We start from the raw sequence: 26,458 nt of genomic DNA, 5'->3' as shown, positions 1-26,458 counted from the left end.
GGAATAGCTTTCAAAAAACAAACACACTTCTGAAGGACATTCCCCAGCACACAAACTAGTTTTTCACATCTGATTAGACATATGTTAATAAATTAATCAACTGTTATCCTCTATAGCTCCCGCCCACAACCCCTCCCCCACACACAACCACCACCACCACCACCACCCGAGTTCACCCCATGCAAAAACCACCCTCGCACAATATTTAAACCCAAATTTCGACTCAATCGTGCAACCCCCCTAACAGCTTATAAAATACCATCAAAAAGCGGAGTGAATTACAGTAACTCGTGGGTGTTTCACATTTAGTTGATACAATTGAATGGTGGTAAAAAAAAACAGCATTTATACGCTCATCTTTGGCTGTCTTTCAATCGTAGTTAGTGGTTACACAATCCCGCCTTTGTGAGGCATTCTACAAGTCAATTCAGCTTGGGGCTGATTTAGTTTAATATCAAATCTTTGGGGTCAAATATGCATCAAAAAGATTTGGGGATTCAGGAAATGACATTTAAAAGTAAATACAAAGCTTGTGATTGTTGATCACCCTCACTGGTGAAAAAGGTATTCTTCTCAACTATTACCACACATCTTCTCTACACATTCACAAACAACTCATGCAGAGTTCCCCACAGGTTTACAAGCATGATGTACAACAAGTTTTTAAATGATTTCTGACAATCATTGGGGTCAAGCTCTAAATCTTATCAACCCTTATTTGATCCCATAGCAATCAATTGAAACTATACATTTTAAATAACCTTAAGTTAATACTGGTAGTCTTCATTAGATCTTATCAAAAGCCATATTCGGATGAAAATCCCCTTTGTGTATTTTCTGAATTGACCCAAATGCTGGGAGGTGAGACTCATGATCTTCCACAGTGGCTGATAGTCCTAAACTATGTTGGGACTCAAATCAAAAGCATTCAAGTCCTTTCAAATTACAAGCAAAAGAATGTGTTGACCTAGATAAATTACAAAGGTATAAAAATGGCTCAAACTCTATCACAAATATTAACAATTTTCTTAGACAATGAGTGTCCTGAAAAAAAAAAGAAAAGAGTTAAAAAAGACAAATTTAAATTGTCAGCTATTAGTCCAGTGCATCTGAACGGCTAATGAGGTTGGTGGTAATGCAAATGGAGTGATCCGTGCTGGGCTTCACTCGGGGCCAAATCACATCTTAGCTCGCTAAATAGTTCACTAGCACCCACAAATAGCCCCTCCAAACATTAAAGAGGTTTATCTAGTGAACCAGCGTCTCCTCTACGAGCTTACCCGCGGTGCTCTCCGAGGCTGGGGGTGCAAGTGTACATTTTAGTGAGCAAAGATGTGGTCTGAGGTGAGCTGTGGTTGTGTCCTCATGTGCGCCTGGCCTTCTGTCTCTTGGCCTGGCGTTTGGCTTCGTCCAGAGCGGCATTGTCCCCGCTGGCCTGGGCCATGCTCCTCACTCCCTGGATACGGTTCACCACCTGCAACAGGAGGGGGATTACCTGCAAACACACATCAGCGAAAGGTATTAAAACAAATCCTTTTGGGATTAACAGTTTCTTACTTGAAATATTAAAATATATTTTATGTGATCAACGTGAATAAGAACTGATTATTAAATAAGAAAAACAGCAAGAAATAGGAATGTGATTCCAAATTTTAAGCTTGGCCATGATGAAGCCAAAATTCCAGAAAGGTTTGTTCCAACTAAAGAGACTGAGAAATTTAACGATTGAGCAAGAAAAGCTCTTTGAACATCTGGAGCAGGTGGAGGGGATGATGTACCTTCTCGTGGTTGTACGCTGCTAACAGCAGCAGCAGAGTGAGGGGCAGAGCTATGTAGGAGCCCTGGGCAACATCCTGGTCAGGCACTTTACGCTGTGGGAAAGCACACGCATTAAACACACAACCAGAGATGGGAAACAGCTCAATCTATACGGTTATGGTGTAAAAAAAAAAAAAAAAAAACGGGTCACGAATCCTGTAGTTCTTAGCATTAAAAAAATAAAATAAAAAAAATAAAATGAAAACAATCTGTAGGTCAAACCATGGCTAAAAAAACTACATCTTACAGTGGGGTTGAAGGTGAGGGTGATGTGCTTGTGGTAGCCATTGGAGGTGAAGGTGACCTGAGGCAGAGTGAAGTCGTACTGGGAGTGGGCCAGCGTGGAGTACAGCATCAGCACGTAGCTCTGGAGAAGAAAGCAGAGTTTCTGCAGGTTTCACCAAGTCAAGTAAGACTTTTTAAGAACATCATGAATTGAATTTAAGACCTTTATCAACTGAGCCATAAATTGTGTATTTTTCAAGCTAAGTATTACTAAACTTGCAATCCCCCATTGCGGAAGAATATTTTTTTTGGTTTATATTTGTGGTGCAATTTGAAAAAAAAGCTAATTGGCTGCAACGTAAGATGCATGATGGTCACATGTTAGCAAAAGAAAGAACAACAACATCACGGAATAATGATTTTATAGGTCTATACATTTCTTAACTTTACTATTGTGTCGACGTTACGGCCATTGATACCACTGAATCAGAATCCAAAAAGGATTTATTGCCATGTAAGTCGCACTTACGAGGAATTTGCCGTTGTTATTGGTGCATACATAGACATATTAAACATCAATCTGAAACAAACAATAAATACAACTATTTAACATTAAGAAAAAGGGGCTGTACATGTAATTGTAAAATGTGAATGTAGACTACAAAATCTGACTTTTGGTTTAAGGACTATGAGGAAAATCACAATATCTCTTATGATTAAGAAAGCAGAAATAAAAGCAGATACCTCTCCATCTCTGTCCAGAGGAGGGAAGTTGAAGAAGAGGGACTGTCCCAGAGAGACGGTGTTGATTGGGTTGTCCAGATTGTCACTCTTGTAAAGCTTCACCTAAACAAATGAAAGGGGAGAGGAGAGAAACGTTTGTATAACTTCAACAACTCTGCACGTTCCTGCTATGTGAGCTGCAGAAATGTATGCGTTTGTTCAATAAGAAAGGACCACAATGCGGGGATAATGTAAGCGAAGTAGTCCTACCGATAGAGTTGCCAGATGTTCGGGGGATGTGTGGACGTTTCCGCTGAGGTCAAACTGATTAATTTGCCTGAATGCAATGATGTTGACCCCTTCAATGTCATCACTGCCGACCTGAGGGGGAACACAGAGCTTAATGTACAGATCCAACCCTGGGCTCTTAAAGAAAACGCCAAATGTGAACTGTGGATAAAGCTCTGTACAAGTCACACAATGTGATAATAACAGAGAATTAAGTGGAATTAAGGCATTTCCAGCCTTTCCAGAAAGATTAGGGGGCCTGCACTTTTCAGACAAGCTAAAATTATAAACCGAGAGGTTTAAACTTGCAATGGGATTACCGCTGCTTTTGTTCTGCGTACAGTGAAGGGCCCATGTGATAAGGCTGCTGATAAGTCATAATCACAAGGTTCCCACAGTTATTTTAACAATTCAATTACAGAAGTTTTTCATACCTTAACTAGGTTTCATTGCCACATATAAAGGGAAAGTACTAAGACACTGAAAATGTGTTCCGGTTTGGATTGGAGGATCAAAAATGTATTTTACTAGAAATTCAAAGTTGAAAGATAAAATAGTCGTAGGACTGCGGAAATAGGAGAAAAAGTCATGTTGCGATTGCGATTTCTAATACTGCGTTTGCGATATAACAATATGAGTTAACTTGATTATCAAGAAAAATGCTGATATTTTTTAACTTGAACATACAAGTTAAACGAGCATAAGAATAAACACAAACAAAAAATGTGTAAAAAACTAATTATTTTTCAATTAATCCATTTGAAATTCCCTTATAAACAATGACATTTAAGATGGGTGTAATATAATAACTAGTGATTAGTTACGAAATATACTTTGTATGACCTCTTCTTAAAGTCTGCATGCTCTGAAATCCTCTACAAGTCCAATTCTTATGTGGACCCACCGCAGGCACGCACCCACGACTGCCCAAACACGCTTTATACATTTATGGGTTAGCGTAATTCAGAGGGCAGATTCAAGACAAAGCATAATTCAGGCATTATCAGGCCTTTGTTTAGTTGGCTTCTTACCTCTATAGCTCTGTGTTGGGGTAAGGCCCTCTCTATGTGGTCGTTGCCTTCAGCTCGCAGCTGAATTAAATACCTGCAACCCGGCTGAAAGAAAATTATAACATTCATTAAGTCATATGACGTGTACAGTAAAATGGCTTTAGAAGACGCAATAAAAGTACAGCATTTGGTTACTGCCAAGGTTCAATAGGCTTACTGTTTATATTTTTTTGTACACAGCATGTTCAAATGGTGCTTACACAATGTGCTTTACAAGGTCAAAACAATACTTTTTCTACTTATCTAAGGCAGGACAGTAACCTATAGAGTGCGGTCATTTTAGTTTATTAAAGTGCTCATATTATGCTTTTTCCCTTTCCTTTATAGTGTTAAATATCTTTTTTTGTGGATGTAAACTGCTCCAAACAGCTCTATTGTAGTCCAGCCTTTCCTTCCGTGACAAACGTGCGTCACTTTGTAACAACATAATGCTCGCCTAGCTGCTAGGTTGGCACTCCTTCCTACTCTGCTTCTGACTGGTGAGTAGTCCTTGCCTAGCTAATGCACATGTGTGACTCCCAACATAAATAAAAAAAGGAGGAGCTGCAACAATGTGCAGTACAACAAAAATATGGTGTTTTTTAAAATTTTTATTATGTAACCCTATGCTGGTACATGCTGGTTCCAAATACAATTATTAACCTGAAAATGAGCACTTTAAAACCCTCGGATCTGATTTGAGCATGTTCCTAACGTACTCACCAGCAGACCCCTGAGCCTGAAGCGACCCTCTTCATCGGTGACAGTGTCCTCGCTGTAGAGGCTACACTCTCCCTGTCCCACTGCCTCCACGGCCACATCCCTCTCTGCATCCCCACTCAGAGACTGCACCGCTCCGTAGCAGCTGAGGACGACAGTACAACATCAGGACAAGGATCAGAATCCTGTGCTGTGGACATTTGTGGAGCTGGATCCCTAGAAAAGCATCAAGGTATATCTGTATACCTGTACGCAGTCTTAATGCCAGTTATGTCGATACTGAGGCTTTGACCCTCCTCCACTGTGATCATCTGAGACGCAGGCTCAAAGCGGAACTCTTTCATCATGGGCTTGAAGTAGTACTGACCAGGACTCTGGAGCAGAGATAAGCAGTGGGTACATCAAAATAGTACATTAGCCGGAGCACATCACAAGTCAAAGCATTCCTACAATCAGAGTTGAAGTTTAGCAGAATTAATATCTCACAACACAGAAAGAAAATTACGATGGTGAAGGTATATTAACAAATTGCTGGATCCTTACCAGGTTATTAAAAGTGAGCAGGCCGGTGTCCTGGGTCACCAGGTTGGAGCGAAACTGGCCTCCACTCAGAGACAGGAGGACACCTGACAGGGGAAAACCATCCTCCGATTTGATCTACAGTACAGAGGGAAAGAGAGGGAGAGCACAGGTTATAGAGCTCATGTTATACGCAGGGGTTAAATTGGGCCGGGGCTGTCCGGGGCTCAGCAGCAGCATACAGACCTGTGCTCTTCACTGTCATCGGGGGACGCTTAACTAAGCACGTCTTCAACAATGTATATATTTTTACATTTTTCTTGGTCTTAAAAATTCTAACAATGACTTGAACCCTTGTTAATTTTTATTTATAGTTTTTCAAATGATATAAATCAGATTCGTAGTCTATGCCAACATATGTGCACACATAATCACTGAATCCAGAACCCCACACATACCAATTTACCCCTTATTATAGCCCATGAGTGTGTCAAAACAAATTATAGAAATTAGACAAATTTGAAAAGAGTGGTAGCTGTGGGTGAACTGGTAGGTAGTCTTTTCAAATAAAAGATTATCAGGTGAAAAATGCCCATTGCGATGAAGCCACACTAGCACAGAGAAATAAGATTACTTAGTCAGGGCTCAAATTACGAGATTTGTGAAATTTTGGGTATATTTAGACAGACAGATGAGTTTAGTATCTCTACTGTTATATTCCAGAGAGTAGATACAGAAGAAGGAAAAATAAGGACACAACATTTATTGTAAACGCTACACAGAAGATTTCAAAGCAGTTCATCACGGAGTCTGAAAAGGGAAACCAACACTGATCATTTGTGCCAGGATCTCATGGTCGGCGTAGATAATTGCAGACCCCCTTGACAAAGGCAATACAAAGGCGAAGCACCGGCAGCAGCACACAGCAAAGCAGAGAAGTGATTTAACAATCATCAGTGATGGTTTCATTCAATTGTATTTTGTGAAAACAAAGTAGGAACCAACAGAAGCCTTTCATTTCATATTCACTCTAAACCACATTATCAGGGCAAGGCACTAAAGGTGAACAAAGAGCTATATATTGGAAATGTAATCTGGGTGATAAGTGTCAGCTAAATTAGTGCAGATGTAAAAGGAGCTGACGATTACTGGGATGTTAATATGTATGCATGTGAGGACTGGTCACATTGTACCTTGAAGGTGACACCAGCCAGAGCGAACGCCTTGAAATCTCCCAAGGTTCCCTCCACTGGACTCAGGACAAAACCTTCTTTACTGGCACTGATGTCGTACTGCCGGTCACTGTGGAGCGGACCCACACTGAGGCAAAGAGAGGAGCACAACGTCGGTTAGGACTCCATAGTGTTTCCTGTGTAACCTTTATACAGCGTGATGGAGGAATACAGCGTCTCCTGCAGCGGGGAGTCAAAGGCAGTGGGACTGCAGCGTTCGCTAACGCTAGCTTCTTGTCTCATCTCGGGTCTGACAAACAGTATATTCATAAAATTCTGTGTCCACAATGCTATTTTCCAATAAACTGTAGCTGTCATATTTCCCGGGACCCACATGAGTGCGGATCTCATGTCAAGGCTTTTGTTCCCGTTTATTTGGTTGCCATGACTTCACGAGTGATGACGTCCTGTCACGGTTTCAGTTACTCACCCTAAAGGGGAGAGAGAGCGGATGACACTTGGCTTGAGCTCAGTAGAGCAGACGGCGCTGCAGAGTTGTGTAATTACGACTTTATGACTTTTCAAGAACAGCTGAAGGAACGGCGTTGCATCACTGCTTAATGTAGGCCTGAATAGCGCAAACCCTGTTGTGCGTCTGCTCTATTTCCGATACTGTAGCAGCAGAAATTTAAGGGGTTCAACAATAAGGGTTGCCCGATGGCAAGTAAACCTAATAACCCGGTAGCCCGTATAATGACCCAGTATCCCAAATAATGACCCAATAGTCCCGTTCGGGCAAGTTAAGCGATGGGGTATATTTAAAAAATGTTTTCCCTCACTTGATTTTTCAACAACCCTTCAATAAAGAACAATTTGTATAAGGGCCACTAAAATTAGGGCAAGAAGATTTTTCTTTTCACTTGCTCGACTGGACAAGTGAGAAAAACTAAAAATCTACGATGAACCCTAACATCAGAGATTGCGATATCCTCAGAAAGTGCAAGACACACTAAATCTAAACATTTAATGTCTGTGTGCTTAATCATGGTCGCTAGCGTAGCTAAAAACTCTTCTCAACCACCTGCTCATCTGCAAACAAGACATCTGTTTAAACGTTGGAGAAGAATAACTGAGCAAGCTTAAACAAACAAGCCAAGTCAAACATTTCAGTATAGTTTTCATGCCACAGAACTGCACAGATGCAGCGCTTCATGAGCTAAAAGCCGCAGCCCTGGCACTCTTATGTGCAGCATTTGACAGTGTTTACCCTCAGGTCCTTTTAAACAGACTGCACAAACTGGTTGTTCTCTCAGGTGCAGATTGTGATTTAATTATCTGGGGATCTAGGGATTCAACCTTTTGTGTTTGTTTTTTTACTCTCTGGGCTTTAACAGCAAGGTCCAGCCTTAAACTAGAACCCAGACATTTCTAACTTCTTTTGGGGTTCAAATGTGTTTATGGGCTGGCTTCTAGGTATATTATTAACTTGTTTAGCACATAAATGTATAGCAGAATCCCAAGATCTGGACTCTTTTCCTTTCAGCATGTCAAAAATGTTGCATCGAGACTTATAGGACTTATAGGACTTCTAGGTTCTCTTACCTGTATGCTCCCATCTCATTGGTGGCCACGGTAATGAGTGGTGCAGCAGTTCCTTTTTCCGTGATGGAGATCTCCACACCCTGTAGCTCTGGTGACACCTTGCCCTCGAGGAAGAGACCTGCACGCCCAGCAATGACCACCAGCCGACCTGGACACGAGTCTGTCGAGAGAGTGTCATCACTTTTGAGGTAGCGTGTTTGTACTAAAGGATTTAGGATGCTATTATGTTGCGTGCTCTTTCTCCATCTAAACAATACACTCGGCAAAGTCTTTATAAACATGTGCAAGTATGTGCGTGCGCGTGTGTGTATTCAACTTACCTCCCGTGATAGTGGCCTCTACTTCAGGAGGATAGAAGAGTAGTTCCTTGGATGAAGGTGTCACTGTGATCTTCTCTCCAGCCCTGTACAGTCAAAGTCTATTTTAACTCACTGCATCATCACATGATGTCCAAGACTAAGCAAGACTCTCAGACTTAGACATTAGGTGGTTATTATTAGTGGATAAGTGGTCAACCAGCCGCTAATAATACATGTTGCGAAGTGGTTAGGGGTTAGGGTTAAAGTAAAAGTCCCGTTCAATTTTCTCCATAGACAATTTTAAAGGGACTCACAGTTGGAGTGGTTTTAAAGCTTGTCAGATAAGCAAATGCGTAAGAAAATATCTACTTAAATAAGAGTCAAGATTCAATACTTTCAAGTTGCTAGGAATTTGGTGCAGTGTGCTCATTACAAATAAAATAAATTAATAATTCCATTCATAGCAGGACGGTCAACACCTAGCCTGTGGACATTAACAGAGAAGTTTATTACAACTCTTCGACTTGCCTTTCATTAGGAAACATTCAATAACTGAGCTTAACATTCTGTTGAGTGTGCAGCTAAAAGACAAGTGGAGGTAAATCTTATGCTTTGTAGAAAACTGATAAATACCACACCTATGGTGCCGTGTTCAGTTCCAAACTGCAATGACAAAGCATTTCAAATTTGCTCCAGCTTTGATTCTTGCCTCTATCTGAGCGATAGCAATCCACCATGCCAAACTATTGGAACCCACAAACAAAAACGTAAAAACACAAAAATGCAATGCAACTGACCGGGCCCAGTAGGAGAACTCATAGTGGAAGGGGCCTGTGAGTTCGTCGGCCTTCTCTTGGATAGGAGGGCTATCGCCCCTGGCACCTCCGTCCTCTTCGGCGGCGCGACGCTCTCGTTCCTGACGGCGCAGTTGAATCTCCTGCAGCTGCTGCTCCTGCCTCTGCTCCTCCAGGCTCCGCAGGGGACCCAGCACGAGCGCCGGCTCACTCTCGATAGATGATCTAACAGGGAAGAAGAGAAAAAAAATAAATAAAAAAACACACACATGAAAGGATGTCCTCTGTGCCAATATTAACACACAGGGTTCTATGAAAAAAAATGAGCATAGCCATGTTTAGAGCTGTAACAATTCCAAATTGTCATTATAACTATTTGTCTCAGAAATAATTGCAAGTATAAAAAATAATCAATGTGTGTGTGTGTGTATATATATATATATATATATATATATATATATATATATATATAGAAATAAATAAATAAATATATATATATAGAAATAAATAAATAAATAAATAAATAAATAAACAAACAAACAAACACAATTGTCTCTTTCAGTCAAATTCAAACATATTTATTACTTTAACAAATGAAAGCTTTGAATGAATACCAGGATACATGTTTTGTTTTTTTATCCTTGGGCTTCCTTTTTGTGTTGGCATTTTAAACTCCGGTCAATTTATGAGGACTATGGACTGTCTGTCCAAACTGAGTCTTCTGTTGCACGGCTAAAAGAACTTTTAAAACGTACACATGTTCCACAGCCTATGAAGTAAACAAGGCCTCTTTATCGTAAAACATTATTTTCTAACTGTATCCCCCCTTGTCATTTTTGCTGCTATGAATGTGTATAGTATCATGTGTATCTAACAAAGTCAACAATACCAGACATAGGCCTCATAAGGGCAATTCATTGAGGTTCAATAGAGAAACCTGCAATTATGTAAAACAACTGACTATTAGAGAATTGTGTAATTATTGTTACAGGCCAAGCCATGGCGAATCCTTACTTGATAGTAACTGTGACGTCTAGGATCTTGTCGGTGGTGATTAGCCCGGTCATGTGATGGCGCACCGCGGTGAGGGTCAGAATACTTGGGGCCGAGCTGTTCGACACAGGTTAACAGTCACTTGGTTGAACTGTATCAAGGGAGAACACTCTTTTTAAGCAGAAAAAAAGGGACACAGAATCTCATCACTTACGTATCGTACGTGTAGAAGTCCTGCTCAAACTGGTGGCAGGAGCGAGGGGTGACTTTGTAAACACCTGGACAAGCCATTTTTAGTTGATTAATTACTTTAGCTCCAGTTTTATATTTAGGTAAGTCTGACACAGAGGCTCAATACACTGTACTCTAACTACGCATGAGGGAACATTTGGTACACTGATATTTTTTCATTTTCTAGATATGCTAATTCATGATAATGGGGGGGGGGTCAATAGAATAAACTTCACCAGGCTTGGAGAGGCAGAAGCGGTTGACTCCCTTAGAGAGGTTGTACACGCCGACGTTCTCAGGTTTGCTGCCATCTTGGAAGAACTCCTGCACAGAAAAACGCATTCAGTTAGAATTAGAACAACTATTGCAGACTTCCCACCAACGGTTACAGCACACACCAGGCACTGATTTACTGACCAAAGTAATGGCATGGGAGAGGGAGCAGCGCAGGATGTAGCCAATCTGTCTGAACTCCACCCCCACAACGTCGGAGTCCAGAACCTCCACTTCGATGGACTTATGCTTCCAGCACCACTCCTCATGAGTAATACTCACTGGCAGGTGTAAACATGGGAGAGAAGAAGTTGTTAAAAAAATGGTTTAAAAACTAACAGATATTTTTGGAAAAGGGTTACATCTGTCACAACATCCAAGGAGGAAGAAAACCCTTTAAAGCAGCATTGATCACTTCAGGTCAAGGCTCTCCCATTTTATAATTATCTCATATTTAAAGTGATATCTTTTTATCATATTTAAAAAAAAATGTTTTGGCATTACAGGCCTGTATTGTGACAGGACATTTAAGACATGAAAGGGGAGAGAGAGGGGGAATGACATGCAGCAAAGGGCCGCAGGTCGGAACCGAACACGTATCAAGTACCGACCCTTAAATGCATATGTTCTCTACCACGTCAGCTCCCCAGACGCCCACATTATCTCATCTTTCAACAAATGGTTAAGAAAGTAAACTTCTTGCACTACTCGGGCCTGGCAACACTACAAGCTGAATAAACATGCCTCAAAAGATGCTGTGTGTGCAGATGGCTCGCAGGCAGACAGAACGGCTGAGTTTAGCGAACGGCGAGTGAGACAGATGCAGCACCAGTGAGATGGATACAGCACCAGAAGCTATCGAAACACTGGCTGAATAATGTGTGCTTCCTTGAAAGCTGGTGCTATATATCAACTATGATCGGAAGCTGAAAATTACTAATTGATTTCGTAGCAATTCCCGGAGAGTAATTAGTGTGATTTGTGAATAAAAATGAACACAGGATGGAGGAATTAGTATGGTCGGCTTGAGTTCTTCCACTCAACACTTGCATGCTGATTCTGCATCTGTGCTCTCCTCAAATGTGGATTTACACAACTGGAATTTCTAATTGCTCTAATTAACCTAGAATAAAAGAAAAGAAAAACAATTCACAGAATAAAAAACAATCTCAATTAGGGCTGCACAATATATCGTTTGTTATCATCATCGCGATATTGACTGGTGCAATAAACACACTGAGAAAAGCTGCAACATTTTGCAAAAGAGAGCGATTTTTTGTGTTGGTTGAAAGAAAATATCAGTTGAAAACACTTTAAAAAGAAACTCATTTTTTGGGAGATTTATTGTATTTTAGCAGAATACGGAAAGCCGCAGAAAGGCAGAAGTGAGCACAGTTTAAAAAATGTTTACTTATAGAAAGTAATATTGTTATATTATTCAACAACGATATTGCATATCCCATATTTGCTTCATACCGTGCAGCCCTAATTACAACTATTAATACAACTATAAATTAGCATGTAAAGTGTTATTGGTAGGGAGTCCTGACCTTTGTATTTCCCTGGTAATACGTCGTCAAAGGAGAAGCTGAGGATGTCACTGTTGCCAGGCAGCGACACCGTCTTTCTCTCTCCCTGCCGACTCACTGGTTGCAGGGTTACGGACAGGTCGTCGCAGGATGCTATTAATCAAGCAGAGGACACAGGCTCAGCGACAATATGAACAACCACAAAGACGTCAGATTTTTATTGGGTTAAAGCCGCAGTGCAGACAAAGAGTATGTCTTTTTGAAAAAAACTAAGTGTAAATTACCAGGTTCTTACCTAAACAATAGACCTTTCCAGAGACAGAAGCCATGAATTGGGTGAAAAGTAGGTCTGTGAGGGGCTGGTCTACAAGGGAGACCTCCAAGGACTGAGGCTGAAGAGCCAGGCCTGCTTTCACCTCGGCCTCGGGGAGCGACACCTTAGCACATGGAAATACAACCAAAGTTACCTTGTGGAAAGCAAAGTTTTTATCTATTTATTTGTAAACACTGATATCTATTATATCTCTGCCAATACATCCCAAAACCAAATAGTATTGAATTAGTCTGGATTGTTTCTGAATCCATTAAAGATTTGGGCAGTTGTGCTTAGATTTCCAATTTTACATTTTAATACTCTTATCACAAACTGAGACTCAATCACTGAAGGCTTCTTGGCCGTTAATATTAGTGACTGAAAGTCGAGGCTGACAAAATTTTGGTTTTGAGATTTTCCAGTCAAATTTAGACTTCCAGCTGTAATTCAGAAAAAGCAGCTTTTTTTGTGAAATTAGGAGACATTGTGTAGAAAACTCTTTATTTCAACTTCACTAATCAGCCGTTCCTTGCCCGTTGCGACACTTTCAAAGTAATCAGGAATAAATAGAAACAGGGTGTCCAAAAAAAGTTCAGTTTGTCAATTGTGCGCAGTTAGGACATCCATTAAAAAAACTAAAACAAAAAACACACACAATGCAATCAAACTAATTTTGGTGCCGATGCTTGCTCAGTTAGGACAAGGTGTTAGAGATCTTGTCATCTGTGCATCTTAATGACAGACTGGCACCCACTAAAACTGAGCTCTACAATTTTATATAAATAAAACTGTTTGTAATTTCACCTTCAGGGTGGATTTTTCCTTTAAACCAGGGTTCTTCAACATTTTTTAAGTTAAAGACCCCTTAACTTAAAGAGAGATAGAGCAGGGACCCCTTACTACATATTTTGTCTAAAATGAAGTTGCATATTAATTGGAGATTTATTGGGGTTGGACATATTAGTTCAACGACAGAGATTAATTTTAGAGAATACATATTTAAGAGGGTTGGTTAAAAACTAAATTTTATGGCGTTAGTTGCCCATAAAACGATGAGGAGAAACGGGCTTTAACCCCATCCTCCCACCCTAGAGCAGCGGACCCAAAGAGTTAAAGCTGTCAATTGTATGGAAAATATAACAGCAAAATTGATGAAGGACATTGTTAAGAGAGGGGGTCACTTGGCATACATTGAATAGAGTGTTGAATTAGAACTGGACATCTTCTTCTGTAGTAGCATGTCAATTTTTGTGTATATAAGTGCAAGCCAATACTATCTGTTTTTGTACCATGATGTGTGAGACGCTCTGTCAAGGATCCTTATTATATATATATATATATATATATATATATATATATATATATATATATATATATTTATTTATTTTTTATGTTCCAAAAAAAAACAAATGTTGCATACTAAACTGGGCCTAAATGTGTAGGGCTGCCTTTTTACCTTTTTGCATAGAATACTAAGCTATTAAAATAGCATATTAATTGTCGGCATTATTTTATGAATCCTGTTTAAATGGTTAACCTACATGTAGTACAGTGAATCCTTAGGATTAACTGCGTATGTGGATGGTCTAAGTGACTACTTTACTTTTGGATTCATGATAAGATGTTTCAATAATTTGGAGGTCCTCCTGCACAGACTCTAAGGACACCCTAGGGGCCGCGGACGCCCTGTTGAAGACTCCTGCTTTAAATGATTAAGGAGCCCATGCAGATAAAGCCATACAGATTAAGTCCTCACTCGCATATAATAACCTAGATTCTGCCAGTCTTACATGAACACTGTAGTCTCCAGGTCTGGCCTGGAAGCAGAAGGCCCCCTGAGGGTCAGAGTCAATGGTCCTGCTGTCATGGCCTGGGGGTGTCAGAGAGACTTTGTAGCGGCCTTGCTGCTTCATGCCCTCGGGCAAGTGGCTGATGGAGATCTGGCCACACACACTGAACCTGTGTAGCACCAACAGCAGAATTTAGATCAAGCTATGTGGTAATGTGGAAAAACCAAGCGGACAGCACTGAAGCTGATTTTTTGTAGTTAATGTCAAAACGTATATAATGTTAAGAATTGTAAAGGTATGCAGCTCCAGGAGTGAGCGGGCAGGCCAGACGTACCCAGTTGTGATGATGTCAGGCAGCTGGGGTGTGTTGGGGGCGATCTTCACTGTGATTGGCTCAAAGAACATGAGGTCCTTGCTGACACGGATGGTGTAGGTACCGGTCGTCATGTTCTCCAACCGGAAAGAACCATCCTCCTTGCTGAGCACTGTGAGGACAGAAGAGCAAAGTATGTAACAGTGCAAAAATGTGTCTAGAATGTGAACCACTGAATGCACAAGAAAAGAGCATGATTGTAATAATTGTTTGGATGTTTTTGTTGCTTTTAAGAGACTAACTAAAGAGTGGAGTCTTTGAGTATGGCTACCTTTGATCTGGTTGTTGAGGGACACTGTGGCATCGGAAACGCCCTCCCCACCCAGACTGTTGAGGACTCGGCCTGTCACTGAGAAGCCCATGACACGGAAGATGGGCTGCATGCGGAGCAACAGAAACAGCATTTTTTTTGTCGTCAAAATGTGGTACCATGCATTAAATGTGTTCATATTTGCAGGATAACTATTCACAAACACACAAACACACACACACACACACACATATATTAATTTGACTCTTTACCTCCAGTTTCAGGCTGTTGTGTTCCACTTTGAAATTCATCCTAGAAGGAGCGACATCAAACGTGATCCTTTCTCCCCGGTAAAAGGGCACCTGGAGGGAAGGATTTCACAAAAATAAAAATAATTATGTTTACATGAGAGTGGCAATATTTTATTTTATTTTTTTTACAATGCAGCGTGCAGGTTAGAGTTTAAGGTAATAAAATCAAACCTCATGTTTTACACTATTCTATCTCCATTTCAGAGTCCGCCATACCCACGCTGGATTTTACATTCACTTGTGGTTACAGCATGATGTAATACAGGCCTTTAACATGCTAATGTGGTATATTCAAGTCAACTGTTATGCAACTACAGGTGTCACCAAACCAACCAGAATTTAACGTTAAGGAGTACAACTTTCAGCTATATTAGAAATGACGGGACATCTGTCGGTCTGCTTGTTTTTATTTCATTTTAAAAACAGCTTACCACAGTGTAGTCGCCGCTGCCTAATGAGGGGAAGACAAAGGTCCCATCTTCCCTGGACAGAGAGCTGCACAGGTAGACCAGGGAGCTGTCCCCAGAATCCGCCCCATCCACTGGGGATGTGTTACAGCCACCAACGTCCTGAAAACAAGCACACAAATATGTATTAATGTAACTACTAGAACTGTTGGGTCCTTGTGAATTCTGGAGTGTGGTCTATCTGTAAAGTGTCTTGAGATAACTCTTGTTATGAATTGATACTATAAATAAAATTGAATTGAATTGAACTTGCAATTATAATTAATCCAAAATTCCATGAGATTTCAAAAATCCTACTGAAACAGCATAACATACTGTCCATGACTATTTTTTGGGGAAATGTAGGCATTTATTTGACAGGACAGTTGAAATGCAGCTAAAAGGTCCGCAGGTCAGAGTAGAAGCCGGCCCATTGCGTCGCCTCCGTATAATTGCGCCTGCTCTACCAACTGAGATAACCGGGCGCCCAACATAAACAACTTTAATCAAATAACGCAGGAGGGGGCAGGTCGGTCCAGACAACAACTGGTGGAGATGCTCATTTACTAGTTGACTCAGGAGAAAGTGAACGTTTTGACAATAAACTACATCACCACAACAGTCGGCAGGATGATTTAAAAGGTAACAGAGACTACATTGTGCGTCTGCCCTATTTCTGATTACATGGCGGGCCACCACAAGAAAAATCAACATAGAGGAACTCTGCATCCCAATCCAGTTTGACACCCCACGTTTCTGAAACAATGTTAATGATGTTGATTTACCTCTTTCCTGACTGCGGCAGAGTACAGTAGGAAGGTGACCTCTTTCATGGGCTCTCCATCACTGCGGACCTCCCCCGAGACATCGTAGCCTCCGACTACCAGATGGTCAGCGGCCGGGGCATTGGCATTGGAGACCAGCACTGAGGTGGTGCTCTATAGGAAGACGGCAAAAGGTCACCATGGAAGTTACAGTTACCCATAGTTTGTTCCCTTGTTAGAGAATGTGAATGTGACATTTTAGGGGAATCAGAGGAGAGTAAAGAAATATTTGACAACAGTGTCTTTTCAAGTCATTTGATCAAGGAGAACTAAACAAGTAAGTGTTGAAGCCAGAGCAAAAGTGCCTTATACGGCAGTTTTTATAATGATTACAAGAAGAAATCTCTCATTGTAGTAAGGTCTATGGAATAAATAATCTCAATAATATTAATTCTCTCTCACAATATAAAGTTAATAGATATTAGGGTCCCAAAGGCTATCTTCAACTTCCATAAAGTGTCACTGGGGGAAATAAAAAAAGAATATATATTTCTATATTTATATTAAGAAGATACCAAGGCTTAATATTAGGAGGTGAACAGGGACGGTTGCCAGGTTATCACTCCACAGCTCCACCACATTGATAAAATAAGGACTTTTCAGCCTGGTGCTGGAGAGTCTTTATTTTATAAATGACACAGCAGGCAGAAGGAAGAACACCTAAATTCAAACGTCCCTTCAGGAAAAGGCATAGGCAACATCACATATGATACATTCATGTTTCTGTTGATGGGGACATCACTTGAAATTTAGAAAAATTTGAAGCTGGGGGGGGGAAAGGTAATAAATTGCAATATATCGCAGAATTGTTTGTTTAAAAATTGCAGTAAAATTGTATTGTGACATTCAGTATCGTGAGGCCTCTGCTGAGTCCCACCACTAATATTGTGTTCTGTTAATACGGCCTATTGAAAAGTTTTGGTACTAACCTGCTCCAGAGTCCAGGAGGGATGGGCAGCTGTGATGTCATAACTCCCAGGGAGTACTTTTAAAAAAGTATACCTGTGTTAGGTAGACCAAAAAAAAAAGCCCTTGAAATGGCAAACAATCTAAAGAGGTATATGTTAATTGCAGAAAAAACCTATGTAAATCTCTGACAAACAGAAAGGGGAGAGCCACTTACTTTCCTCCAGGCTGTGTGCTGACACTCTGGAGTTTCTCCTTTGTTCCCGCTGGGGTGAGTGTGACTTCAACTCCAGCCGGACCCAGGAGATGGCCTTTACTCAGAACCTAAAGAGAGACAGAGAGAGAGAGAGAGAGAGAGAGAGAGAGAGAGATCAAACTTTTGTTTTTCTGGTCTTGCATGGATAGCAAGCGGTTAGTTATCAGCACACACACACAAAAAATACCCTGATGTGAGGAGCTGAACCTGAACATTTTACCACTCTCTTTCATCAAAAATGTAAAAGATAAAAAGTTTTCCACTAATGAGGCAGGAAATCCTTCACACTTACAGTTCCAGAGACTGAAAAGCCAGTGAAAACAAAGTTGATGTCTTCTTCTTTAGTACAGATGTCACTCACTCCATCCACATGGAGGTCGACACTGGTCGGCTCTGGTGAGAGTTAAAGCACAAGTTTAAAAAAAGCCTCTGCGACTGTCTGAGCATTTTTTAAAACAGCATAACAAATATTTGGTGAATTTTGAGGATGATATCTTACCAAAACTCCACCCAAGTGGAGGCTCAATCTTCAAAACAAAGTCTCCCTGTGTGAATGAAACAAATCTAAAGATTACAATCATTATCATCATCTGTGAATATAAGAGTTTAAAGTACTCAAAGGAGTGAATCTCATACCTTGTCATAGAGGGGGATCATGAAGTAGCCATTGATTGGAGCACAGTCCGTTTGATATTTCAAAGAACCTTGTTTGGTGTACAGTTTAATCTGTGCATGAAAGTAGACATACACTGCTTATTAAGTAAATATTTGAATTAGTATTACTAAAAATGACTAAATTATGTCACTATGTAACAGTCTCTGTCGCTTTAAACACTACGCTAAACCGCAAATTGGTTGAGTAATTTGTATCCGATGTCATTCAAAACCAGACCAGTCTATCTGGGTTACTTAGCTAATTTCACTAAATGGCTTATCCCATGGAGTGTGTGAATGAGCAAGGATTAAGACCGATGGCTAGCTAGCACTTAACGTCTTCCTCGTCAACAGACAGGTTTTAGTGTTGTAAGAGTGAGCAGTTTAACATACATATGTTAAAGCTAATGTAACATTTTACGCTAACATATGGGTTTTTAGTCTAACTGTAACTGCGTAGACAAAACATTTGAAAGAGCAAAATAGCATTAACTAAATTAACGTCAAATTTCCTTTTTTGCAATAAATTCACATTTTGCTAGTAACCGAAAGCTAACTTGGACATAAAGTAGAATATGGTTGTGCTAATTTCATTCAAACTACCATTAAACCAAATATCCAGTCTTCACTAAAGCTAACCTTTAGCTAGCTAAGCTACTACGATAAACCAGCTAACTGTTAGCTAGCTAGCGAGCTAGCCGGTGGGTTGTCACTCACCTCGATCAGAGAGTAATTGATCTCAACGTCTGATTTCACAAATCCCCCGCATGCCACCACAATGTCCTCAGATGAAACAGTCAAGAACTGGGAATAGGTGATACAGAATAAAACCCAAAGTGCCCCCACGTCTGCCCGGATCGTAATTCTCAACATTTTTTGGTTGAATGATATCTCGAAGAGCAGAGTATCAGCACGCTGCCTCCGGTTCCGTACCAGCTGAGCTGCTGTCAAAGACAGAGCAAAGTGTCATGAGGAGCGGCCCCTTCTGGGTTGGAGTTGGTATAACAAGATGCGTGTGACAGAATGGGCAATAGAAGAGAAAGCAGGAGAGATAAAGTATAACAAAAACGAGTTAAAGAATTGGAATATTTATTTTCCATTTAAACATCTTAATAGTAAAGGCAGTCACCATGGTCACATACAATGCGTCACAATAAAATACTACTTATAAAACAGGTCAAACATAAATATGTATGTGTGTTGTATGTTTTGATTAGTTGTTTTTTGTGTTGAGAAGTGTATATGATTTAGATTGAATTGGAAAATCTATAAAAAAAATCCTGACACAAGAAATGGTCAAATGAACAGTGGTACAGTTTGGTATTCTGAAATGTATTTGTTCTTTGCATTATAATACAACCTCAGAGTTAATGATTAACAGTAGATTTAAACACATCATGAGTGCACAATGAGTACACTGTTCTGTAAACACAAGTTGTAAAAGTGAGAAAACTGTAGTGTTAATACATTTAAAGTGCATACAATTAAAGGTTTTTCAAACTCCAGTAGTTAGTAGCATGTCCTTCTCAGAAGGGAAAGATAACCGTCAATACAGCAGGGGATAACACTACAAAAAACAGAAATTATTTTGTTTTAAAATTACTTGTCAACAACACAACACTAAAAAGACACAACACAATAATGTAAGCAGGTCCACACAAGCTCAATAGTTAGTGTTTTCACATTCCAAAAAAAAAAAAAAAAAGATTTAAAGAGCCCCTCCTTTTTAGCATCATATTCGAATTTGATGTTTAAAGAACCCATCACATGGTGCTCTTTGGATGCTTTAATCTCGTCTTAGTGGTCCCCTAATACTGTATCTGAAGTCTCTTTCCCAAAATTAAGCCTTGGTACAGAATTACAGCCACTAGAGCCAGTCGCACAATGAGCTTTCCTTAGGATTTGCCATTTCTGAGTCTGTAGCTTTTGAGGAGGAGAGAGAGGGGGGACCAAGGTGGAGGCCGGGGGTGTGGCCTTGACTAACTGCCCGTTTACTCTTTTGAAAGCCATGATGTCTCTCTCTCATGGGTGGGCCAAATTCTCTGGGCGGGCAAAGCAGAGAAAGGGAAGGTAACCGGCCCATCTGAGCTTCCATTTCCTTAAAGGCAGAGCAGGATACCCAGGGCTCGGTTTACACCTATCACCTTTTCTAGCCACTGGGAGACCAAAGGCAGGCTGGGATTAAACTCATATTAATATTTAAATAGCTCATAAAGTGAAATTTTAATGCCATGGGAACTTTCAAAACATTGTTTTTCTCATTCTGCCCATTGCTACAGCTTCCACCTGTCTGAGCTCGCTGCCCACCTTCCTGACAGCCCGGTCGGCAATGACTGGCCAACTCTGTTGTGATTGGTCAACCAGATTCAAACAAGTCACCGGGTGGGCTGTGCCTGCTTAGGCAGTACATAGGAAAACCTGGGCTGCTTTCAAAATCAATGACATCACTAAGTGAGGATTTTTAAACTGGAATGTGGGTGAGCCGTTTTCTGGCAGTTGAGAAAAAGTGACGTCTGTGGAAGTGTAAGGTCCATTTGGAGGGATTTGTGTTTTTTGTACTTTATACGTCTATTGCATAGACGCATAAAACAAGTAACACTCTAAAAGATGGGGAATAATCCCCAAAAAGCGTACTAGTGTCTCTTTAAGATATTAATTCAGTTTTAAACTGCACTCCATCTGGTCAGTCTCTGGCTTTTAGTTGGTCATTTCAGGCCCTGGCCTCAGACATGTGTGGAGGAAGCTGGAGGTGAGTGTGCCAGGAACACAGCTTCATTAAAATTGTTGGAGAAGCTGGTGTGGTAGCTGGGGCTGCTTCTGCGGGGCTGAGATTTGGACACTGGGGATTTGATAGCTGAGAGTCTTTGGGCCTGGCACAGCTTTTGAATCAGGAAACGTTTGTCACGGCCCTCCTAGGAAATGACAAACAGATAATAATTCAAATGATGATCAAAAACGGTCAATGCATGATTAAGAAAAGAGTGAAATAGATTTGACAAGACTTGGTTTTTGAGTAAATCTACCATGGCTAGCTGGTCTCTTAGTTGGTCAATAACTCTCTTGTGAGCTCCAGCTAGTGCGATCACATAAAACATGGCCAAACTGTGGGGCAAAATAGAAGTGTTTAAAATAACAACCACAGAGAGAAAAGACGTCTTGTTAGAAACAGTTAAAAGCATCAGTTTTGACATGATCATTGCTGCTGGAATACCTGACGGAAAAACGTACCATGTAACAACAAAGAAGGAGACAGCGAAGGCCTCTGATGAGAGGGCGTTGAGTAATTTTTGGATTCCATCTGGTAGCTTGGATACCGTAGTTGGCAGCACCTCCCAGGAGGTGTTGTAATTAATAAATGGTCCACAGGCGTGAGAAGAGTTTATTCTGTGCAACAAGGGATGAATGAATGACAAGATATTAGAGCTTTGATTGTCTGGCCAAACCTTTTTTGACCCACTGTAATTTCTCAAAATTCCTGCGGGCTTGAATCAGGCCAATTTTTAAATGCAGACCTTATAGTCTGTGTAGCCTGTGAATGCATCATGCCCATTCACAATGTACCTGTGTACTGCTGTGTGTGACTGCCATCTTCTGGATATCTATATGACTTACATGCTTGCATAAAAAAATCAGTTTTTTTTACAGTGGAAATTCCATTTATTTTAAAGATTATCTGTTGGGCATTTCAGGCCTTTATTGACAGGATAGCTGAAGAATTGTACGGGAAGAGAGACCGGGGAATAACAGGCAGCAAAGAAGTGCAGGTCTGAGTCAAACCCGCTGCGTTGAGGAGCACAGACACTCAGACACACGCACAGACAAGGTCATCAATAATGCAATACTCACTGTGCTATACTAAAAGTGACAGGCACACAGGCCAGAGCCAGGCCTATCAGCAGCACAGCCAGGAAGAAGAAGTTGGAGCTGGAAGCTCTAAACGGACGTGTGGCTGGACGGCAGTTGTTAACCAATGAGACCTACATACAAGAAGTAGAAATGTAATAGAACATGGGAAACTTCTAAAGCATCTGATTTTGGTCCATGTAAAAACTAAAAAAAAAAGATAATACTATGTAAAAGAAAAAGAAGAAAAAAATCACCTTTTTTATATAGAAGATGAAGAAGTATTTTATAGTGCAGATGGCAGGCAGCATCGGGCTGTAGAACGTGCCTATCCAGCAGATGGTCTGACCGTAGACGATCTCTAACACGTTTTGAGGAATTGCAAACTCCTGCTGACCCCACCACTTAACCAGGCCACAGTCACAGTAATTCACTATCAACCTGAGTCGCACGGGGCAACACAAGGACACTGTTACAAATGACTAAAGAACAAAGAGTGAGAAAGATTTCTACCTGAAAGTATCACCAGAGGGAAGGCAAGCCAATTGATTGGGGTGACATAGAGTAAAGTACCCCGGTATTAAAGTTGTGCAAGGCTTTCAGAAATACTGTAAGTCAACAGTCATTAACAGACAGAGGATTTTTATACAATTTAAAAAAAACTCTAAACATCTTGATGAGGACTTACTTTCTGGGAAACTCCACAAAGATGGTGACTGCAACAATGATGATGAAGTCAAAGATGGTGAGTTTATACATCTCCTGGCCCACACGGGTCTCCCAACACTGTGGACAACAAACAAGTACTTTGAGTATATCACCAGAAGATCGGAGGAAATCCCAGGATCAGGGCCACCCTGTGTTACAGTTTAAGATTGGATTTCCTACTGAAAACCAAAATGAGTGACACAGGACTGAACAAATGTAGTGCTCACTTACCTATGAAAGGCAGTTTTATCAAGACCAAAAAAAAGTGCACATACCTGTGCACTTATCTAACTAAGGTAGATTTAAAAAAGATACACAGGATTACCATTCTAAAATGAAATAATATTAATATCAATAATAATAGCTTGGCTTCACCTTAGATAGTTCCAGGAAATCAGTAGGCTTTGAGCTACAATTATGCATGATGACACAGAGATAAAAGGTGCGTTTGGTGCTGGCACCTGTGTAATATTTCAAATAATCATTGATTATTGTATTGGAAGGCAGGGAACTTACAGAGTAAAGCTTATGGTTATAGCCACAGGCGCAGGGCTGGTTTTCACATTTAGTGATTTGAGACCAGAGAGAGAAGAGCAAAACCCCAATACTGGTCAAACGCATGAAGACACACCTGCAAAGAAAGGAAGGAGAGAAGAAAAAGGAAGAGAAAGAAGGACAGATAACTATTGAGTACATGTTCTAAAGACAGCAATTCAGCCATATGGGGTTAAATGCATCAGCGGAAATGGAGGCATCACACACTCGCAGTAAAAGTAAAACTCTGGCAGAATGACTTTATGTAGTAAGTCCTTTTTTGCACCATCTTTTAATGGCAAATATGCCATTTTTCCTAAAGCATTTATTTTTCAAGTAAGCCTCCCGGAGAACATCTCACGGAGGCTTTCTCGTGAAATCTCAAGAACACGGAGGATGAAAAAATAAGAAAAATCGACTTTTAAGAAGATGTAATTATCTTAACTTGAGCTTCTAACCGGGAAAATCACAATCTTCTGAACTTAGCCATACTGAGAAAGTTGTGTGGAGCTGATAGTCTTAATTAGCTTTGTAGCAACTCATTTGGCAGTGGCTTGAATGTAACTGACATTCATTAATATCAAAAAGTTATGCACTAAAGTCTTAATACCTGTTTTTCCGGCTCGATCATGACGTTGAGCGTGACACACCAGAAAAAAATGATCAGAAAGGCATACTAGTCCCCTAGAAAGGCATACATACCCTAGAAATGGGAAAGGAATCTATGGCTTATTTTTTGGGGTTTCCCAATGTTTAAAAAAAAACTGCATACATGCGCTAATTCTAGTGGAAAGGGTATTAGACAAAGAGTGAACAAATGAAAGGAAATCCACTAAACCTCATGAGAGTGAAGCGGATCTCGAAGGCAGGCGAGTAGTCCTCATAATTGATGATAACGGAGAAGAGGAGGGGGGTGATGAAGTTGGCCAAGGTGATCACTATTGAGGGTAGATACTCATAGATGAGATCCATGATGAAATTCTCCTGCAATCAATCAAAAAGTGATGCATTTAAAGGTTCTGTCTAAATTTGCTAAACTTGCACCCCAATGTGATGAAGAGGAAATTTAAGAGTCAGCTCAATTTTATGAAATGCAGGTTTTTTTGTTTTGTTTTTTAAACTAGAAGCGACGAGAATAACATCAGTGTCAATGAAGTTTCTAGCAGTGACTAGTATTTACTTGATAATGTAGTAATAATAAAAGACCAAATGGAGTTCAAAAGGACACAGACAACATTTCATCACCTTTATGTTATCCATCTGTACTTTCTGGGAGAAGATGGTGGCTGCGTAAATGCTGTAGAAGCATGCCGCCAGTACGCCGATGACAAAAAGGTTGAGAATGAGGCGGATGAGGTAAATCCGACACTTCTCCTTACGGGTGCGATCTGCTATTTTCTGTTTGATCCGCTCCTCCTCCAAATCCGTCTGGGCATTTCAAAATACACAATTTTAATAATGAGGCAGTCACATATTCAACTTTTGCAACCAGTAGCTCATTTCTGGAGGAGAAGCACTACATCAGTCTCAAAGTGTAACTCTTGCCAAAATGCAACCTCTGGTCTTTTTGTGAGTGTACCCGAGTCAAACCTTCGGTTAAAAGCATTATTAGGACGTAAGCACCACTTTTAAGATTGACCGCATTCTTGTTTTCGGTCAAATGGCCTAGGGGCACTACTATGATGGCATCAAAAATCACTATTTTTAAAACACTAAGAAGGCTCTGACAACATGAAACCAGGGGCTCTACACATGAACTCGAGCATTGAGAACATTGTTTGTGCCCACAGAGTTTCCTAAAAAGAACTCTTGCTCTTGGTGAAGAATTGCTTGCTCTTGGGGGAACTTTGTAAATTACAGAGTGTACTCTATCTGTCAAGTGTCTCAAGATAACTTTTGTTATGATTTGATACTTTAAATGAAATTCAACTCATGTTAGCAGTTGGTTTTTCTGGTCGCCGTCCATCCCTCCTGTCAAAAAAAAGGTTGATCTCGGAACAGAGAGGAGAGTAAGGATGAAAAGCAAAAGGGGGGGGGGAAATCAAGATGGAGGCTGGGGGTGTGGCCTTGACCAACTGCAACTTTGCTCGTTTGAAAACCATGATGTCTCTCTCTCATGGACGGGCCAAATTCTCTAGGCGGGCAAAGCGGAGAAAGGGGATCGTTCCAGCTCGATAAAGTGAACTTTTCATGCATGGGACCTTCAAAAGTGGCAATTCCGTCCTATTTATGCTTTCAACCGAAAGTTTGAGTCGGGTACATTTACAAAAAGACCCTAGGTTACATTACGCTGTAATGACAGATTGCATCTTTTTGAAAGGGTTTTAAAAAATAAAAAACATCCAGAAGAAAGAGAGCGATAGAATTTTCTATATTGATGCCTTATCTTCTTCTACCTCCTGTTAAATTCTGTCCTATAAAACATGTGGTTTAAAAGGAAATGATCAACTGACCCTGAGCTCATACAGCAAACTGCTTCTCTTCAGCCTCACAGCGTTTTCGTTGGTGATGCAGAAGTCCCAGCCAGCGAAAATCTTGTTGCAAAAGCTCTGAAAGCGATCCTCATCCTGAATGAGGTTACGTTTGAATCCAGTAGCAGACCTTGAAGAAAAGTTATTTAAAGTGAACATCTCAAGAAGCTGAAATTAATTCAGGATTATTTTGTTTGTCTTTCACTACCTTTTAACAATCCAGATGAGACTGAGGAACAGGTAAGCTATGGTGACCAACAGGTAGGCCAATGGCAAATTGTAAGTGGTCTTTGGAAAGTGTATTTTGTCCACCTTGTAATAGCCGTAGAAAAGATAGGTCAGCTCCAGAAAGCCCTGCAGGTAAAGCACAACAAGGTGAGTGAGGAAACCAAACTTGTTTTTTATCCAGGGACTATTAAGTGTGAAAGGCACATACTTACTCCACCAGACAGCAGATCTGTAACGTGCTCATGAAAGTTGACCAGACCACGACGGGCAGTGCCTGAATACTCACTGCACACACTTCCTGTAAAATACAGGAAAG

The 26,458-nt window shown here is 40.6% G+C and overlaps 1 protein-coding gene across 1 annotated transcript in view; it reads right to left on the bottom strand.

Moving 5' to 3' along the window:
- Positions 1–710: 710 nt before the first annotated feature.
- nomo (nodal modulator) overlaps positions 711–26,458 on the bottom strand; it is a 28,550-nt gene continuing 2,802 nt past the window's right edge. Inside the window, 44 exon segments of the mRNA XM_034890870.1 lie at positions 711–1,495; positions 1,779–1,871; positions 2,066–2,185; positions 2,788–2,889; positions 3,037–3,147; positions 4,086–4,169; positions 4,827–4,968; positions 5,070–5,197; positions 5,367–5,480; positions 6,536–6,662; positions 8,117–8,276; positions 8,437–8,519; positions 9,213–9,434; positions 10,224–10,319; positions 10,417–10,480; positions 10,670–10,757; positions 10,851–10,987; positions 12,257–12,388; positions 12,531–12,672; positions 14,339–14,507; positions 14,673–14,823; positions 14,983–15,088; positions 15,234–15,323; positions 15,704–15,841; positions 16,504–16,656; positions 17,472–17,544; positions 17,666–17,772; positions 17,997–18,097; positions 18,204–18,249; positions 18,341–18,430; positions 19,076–19,234; positions 19,237–19,302; positions 21,088–21,270; positions 21,382–21,460; positions 21,587–21,742; positions 22,205–22,335; positions 22,459–22,642; positions 22,890–22,987; positions 23,426–23,540; positions 24,282–24,427; positions 24,689–24,871; positions 25,897–26,044; positions 26,123–26,268; positions 26,355–26,440. Of these exon segments, the coding sequence (XP_034746761.1) occupies positions 1,364–1,495; positions 1,779–1,871; positions 2,066–2,185; positions 2,788–2,889; positions 3,037–3,147; positions 4,086–4,169; positions 4,827–4,968; positions 5,070–5,197; positions 5,367–5,480; positions 6,536–6,662; positions 8,117–8,276; positions 8,437–8,519; positions 9,213–9,434; positions 10,224–10,319; positions 10,417–10,480; positions 10,670–10,757; positions 10,851–10,987; positions 12,257–12,388; positions 12,531–12,672; positions 14,339–14,507; positions 14,673–14,823; positions 14,983–15,088; positions 15,234–15,323; positions 15,704–15,841; positions 16,504–16,656; positions 17,472–17,544; positions 17,666–17,772; positions 17,997–18,097; positions 18,204–18,249; positions 18,341–18,430; positions 19,076–19,234; positions 19,237–19,302; positions 21,088–21,270; positions 21,382–21,460; positions 21,587–21,742; positions 22,205–22,335; positions 22,459–22,642; positions 22,890–22,987; positions 23,426–23,540; positions 24,282–24,427; positions 24,689–24,871; positions 25,897–26,044; positions 26,123–26,268; positions 26,355–26,440 (5,381 nt within the window). The 3' untranslated portion in view covers positions 711–1,363.

This window comes from Etheostoma cragini, chromosome 2, assembly GCF_013103735.1.
Source record: "Etheostoma cragini isolate CJK2018 chromosome 2, CSU_Ecrag_1.0, whole genome shotgun sequence".
Lineage (NCBI taxonomy): Eukaryota > Metazoa > Chordata > Actinopteri > Perciformes > Percidae > Etheostoma > Etheostoma cragini.
The sequence above is the reverse complement of the archived record's forward strand: the minus strand, read 5'-3'. Positions and strand labels throughout refer to the sequence as shown.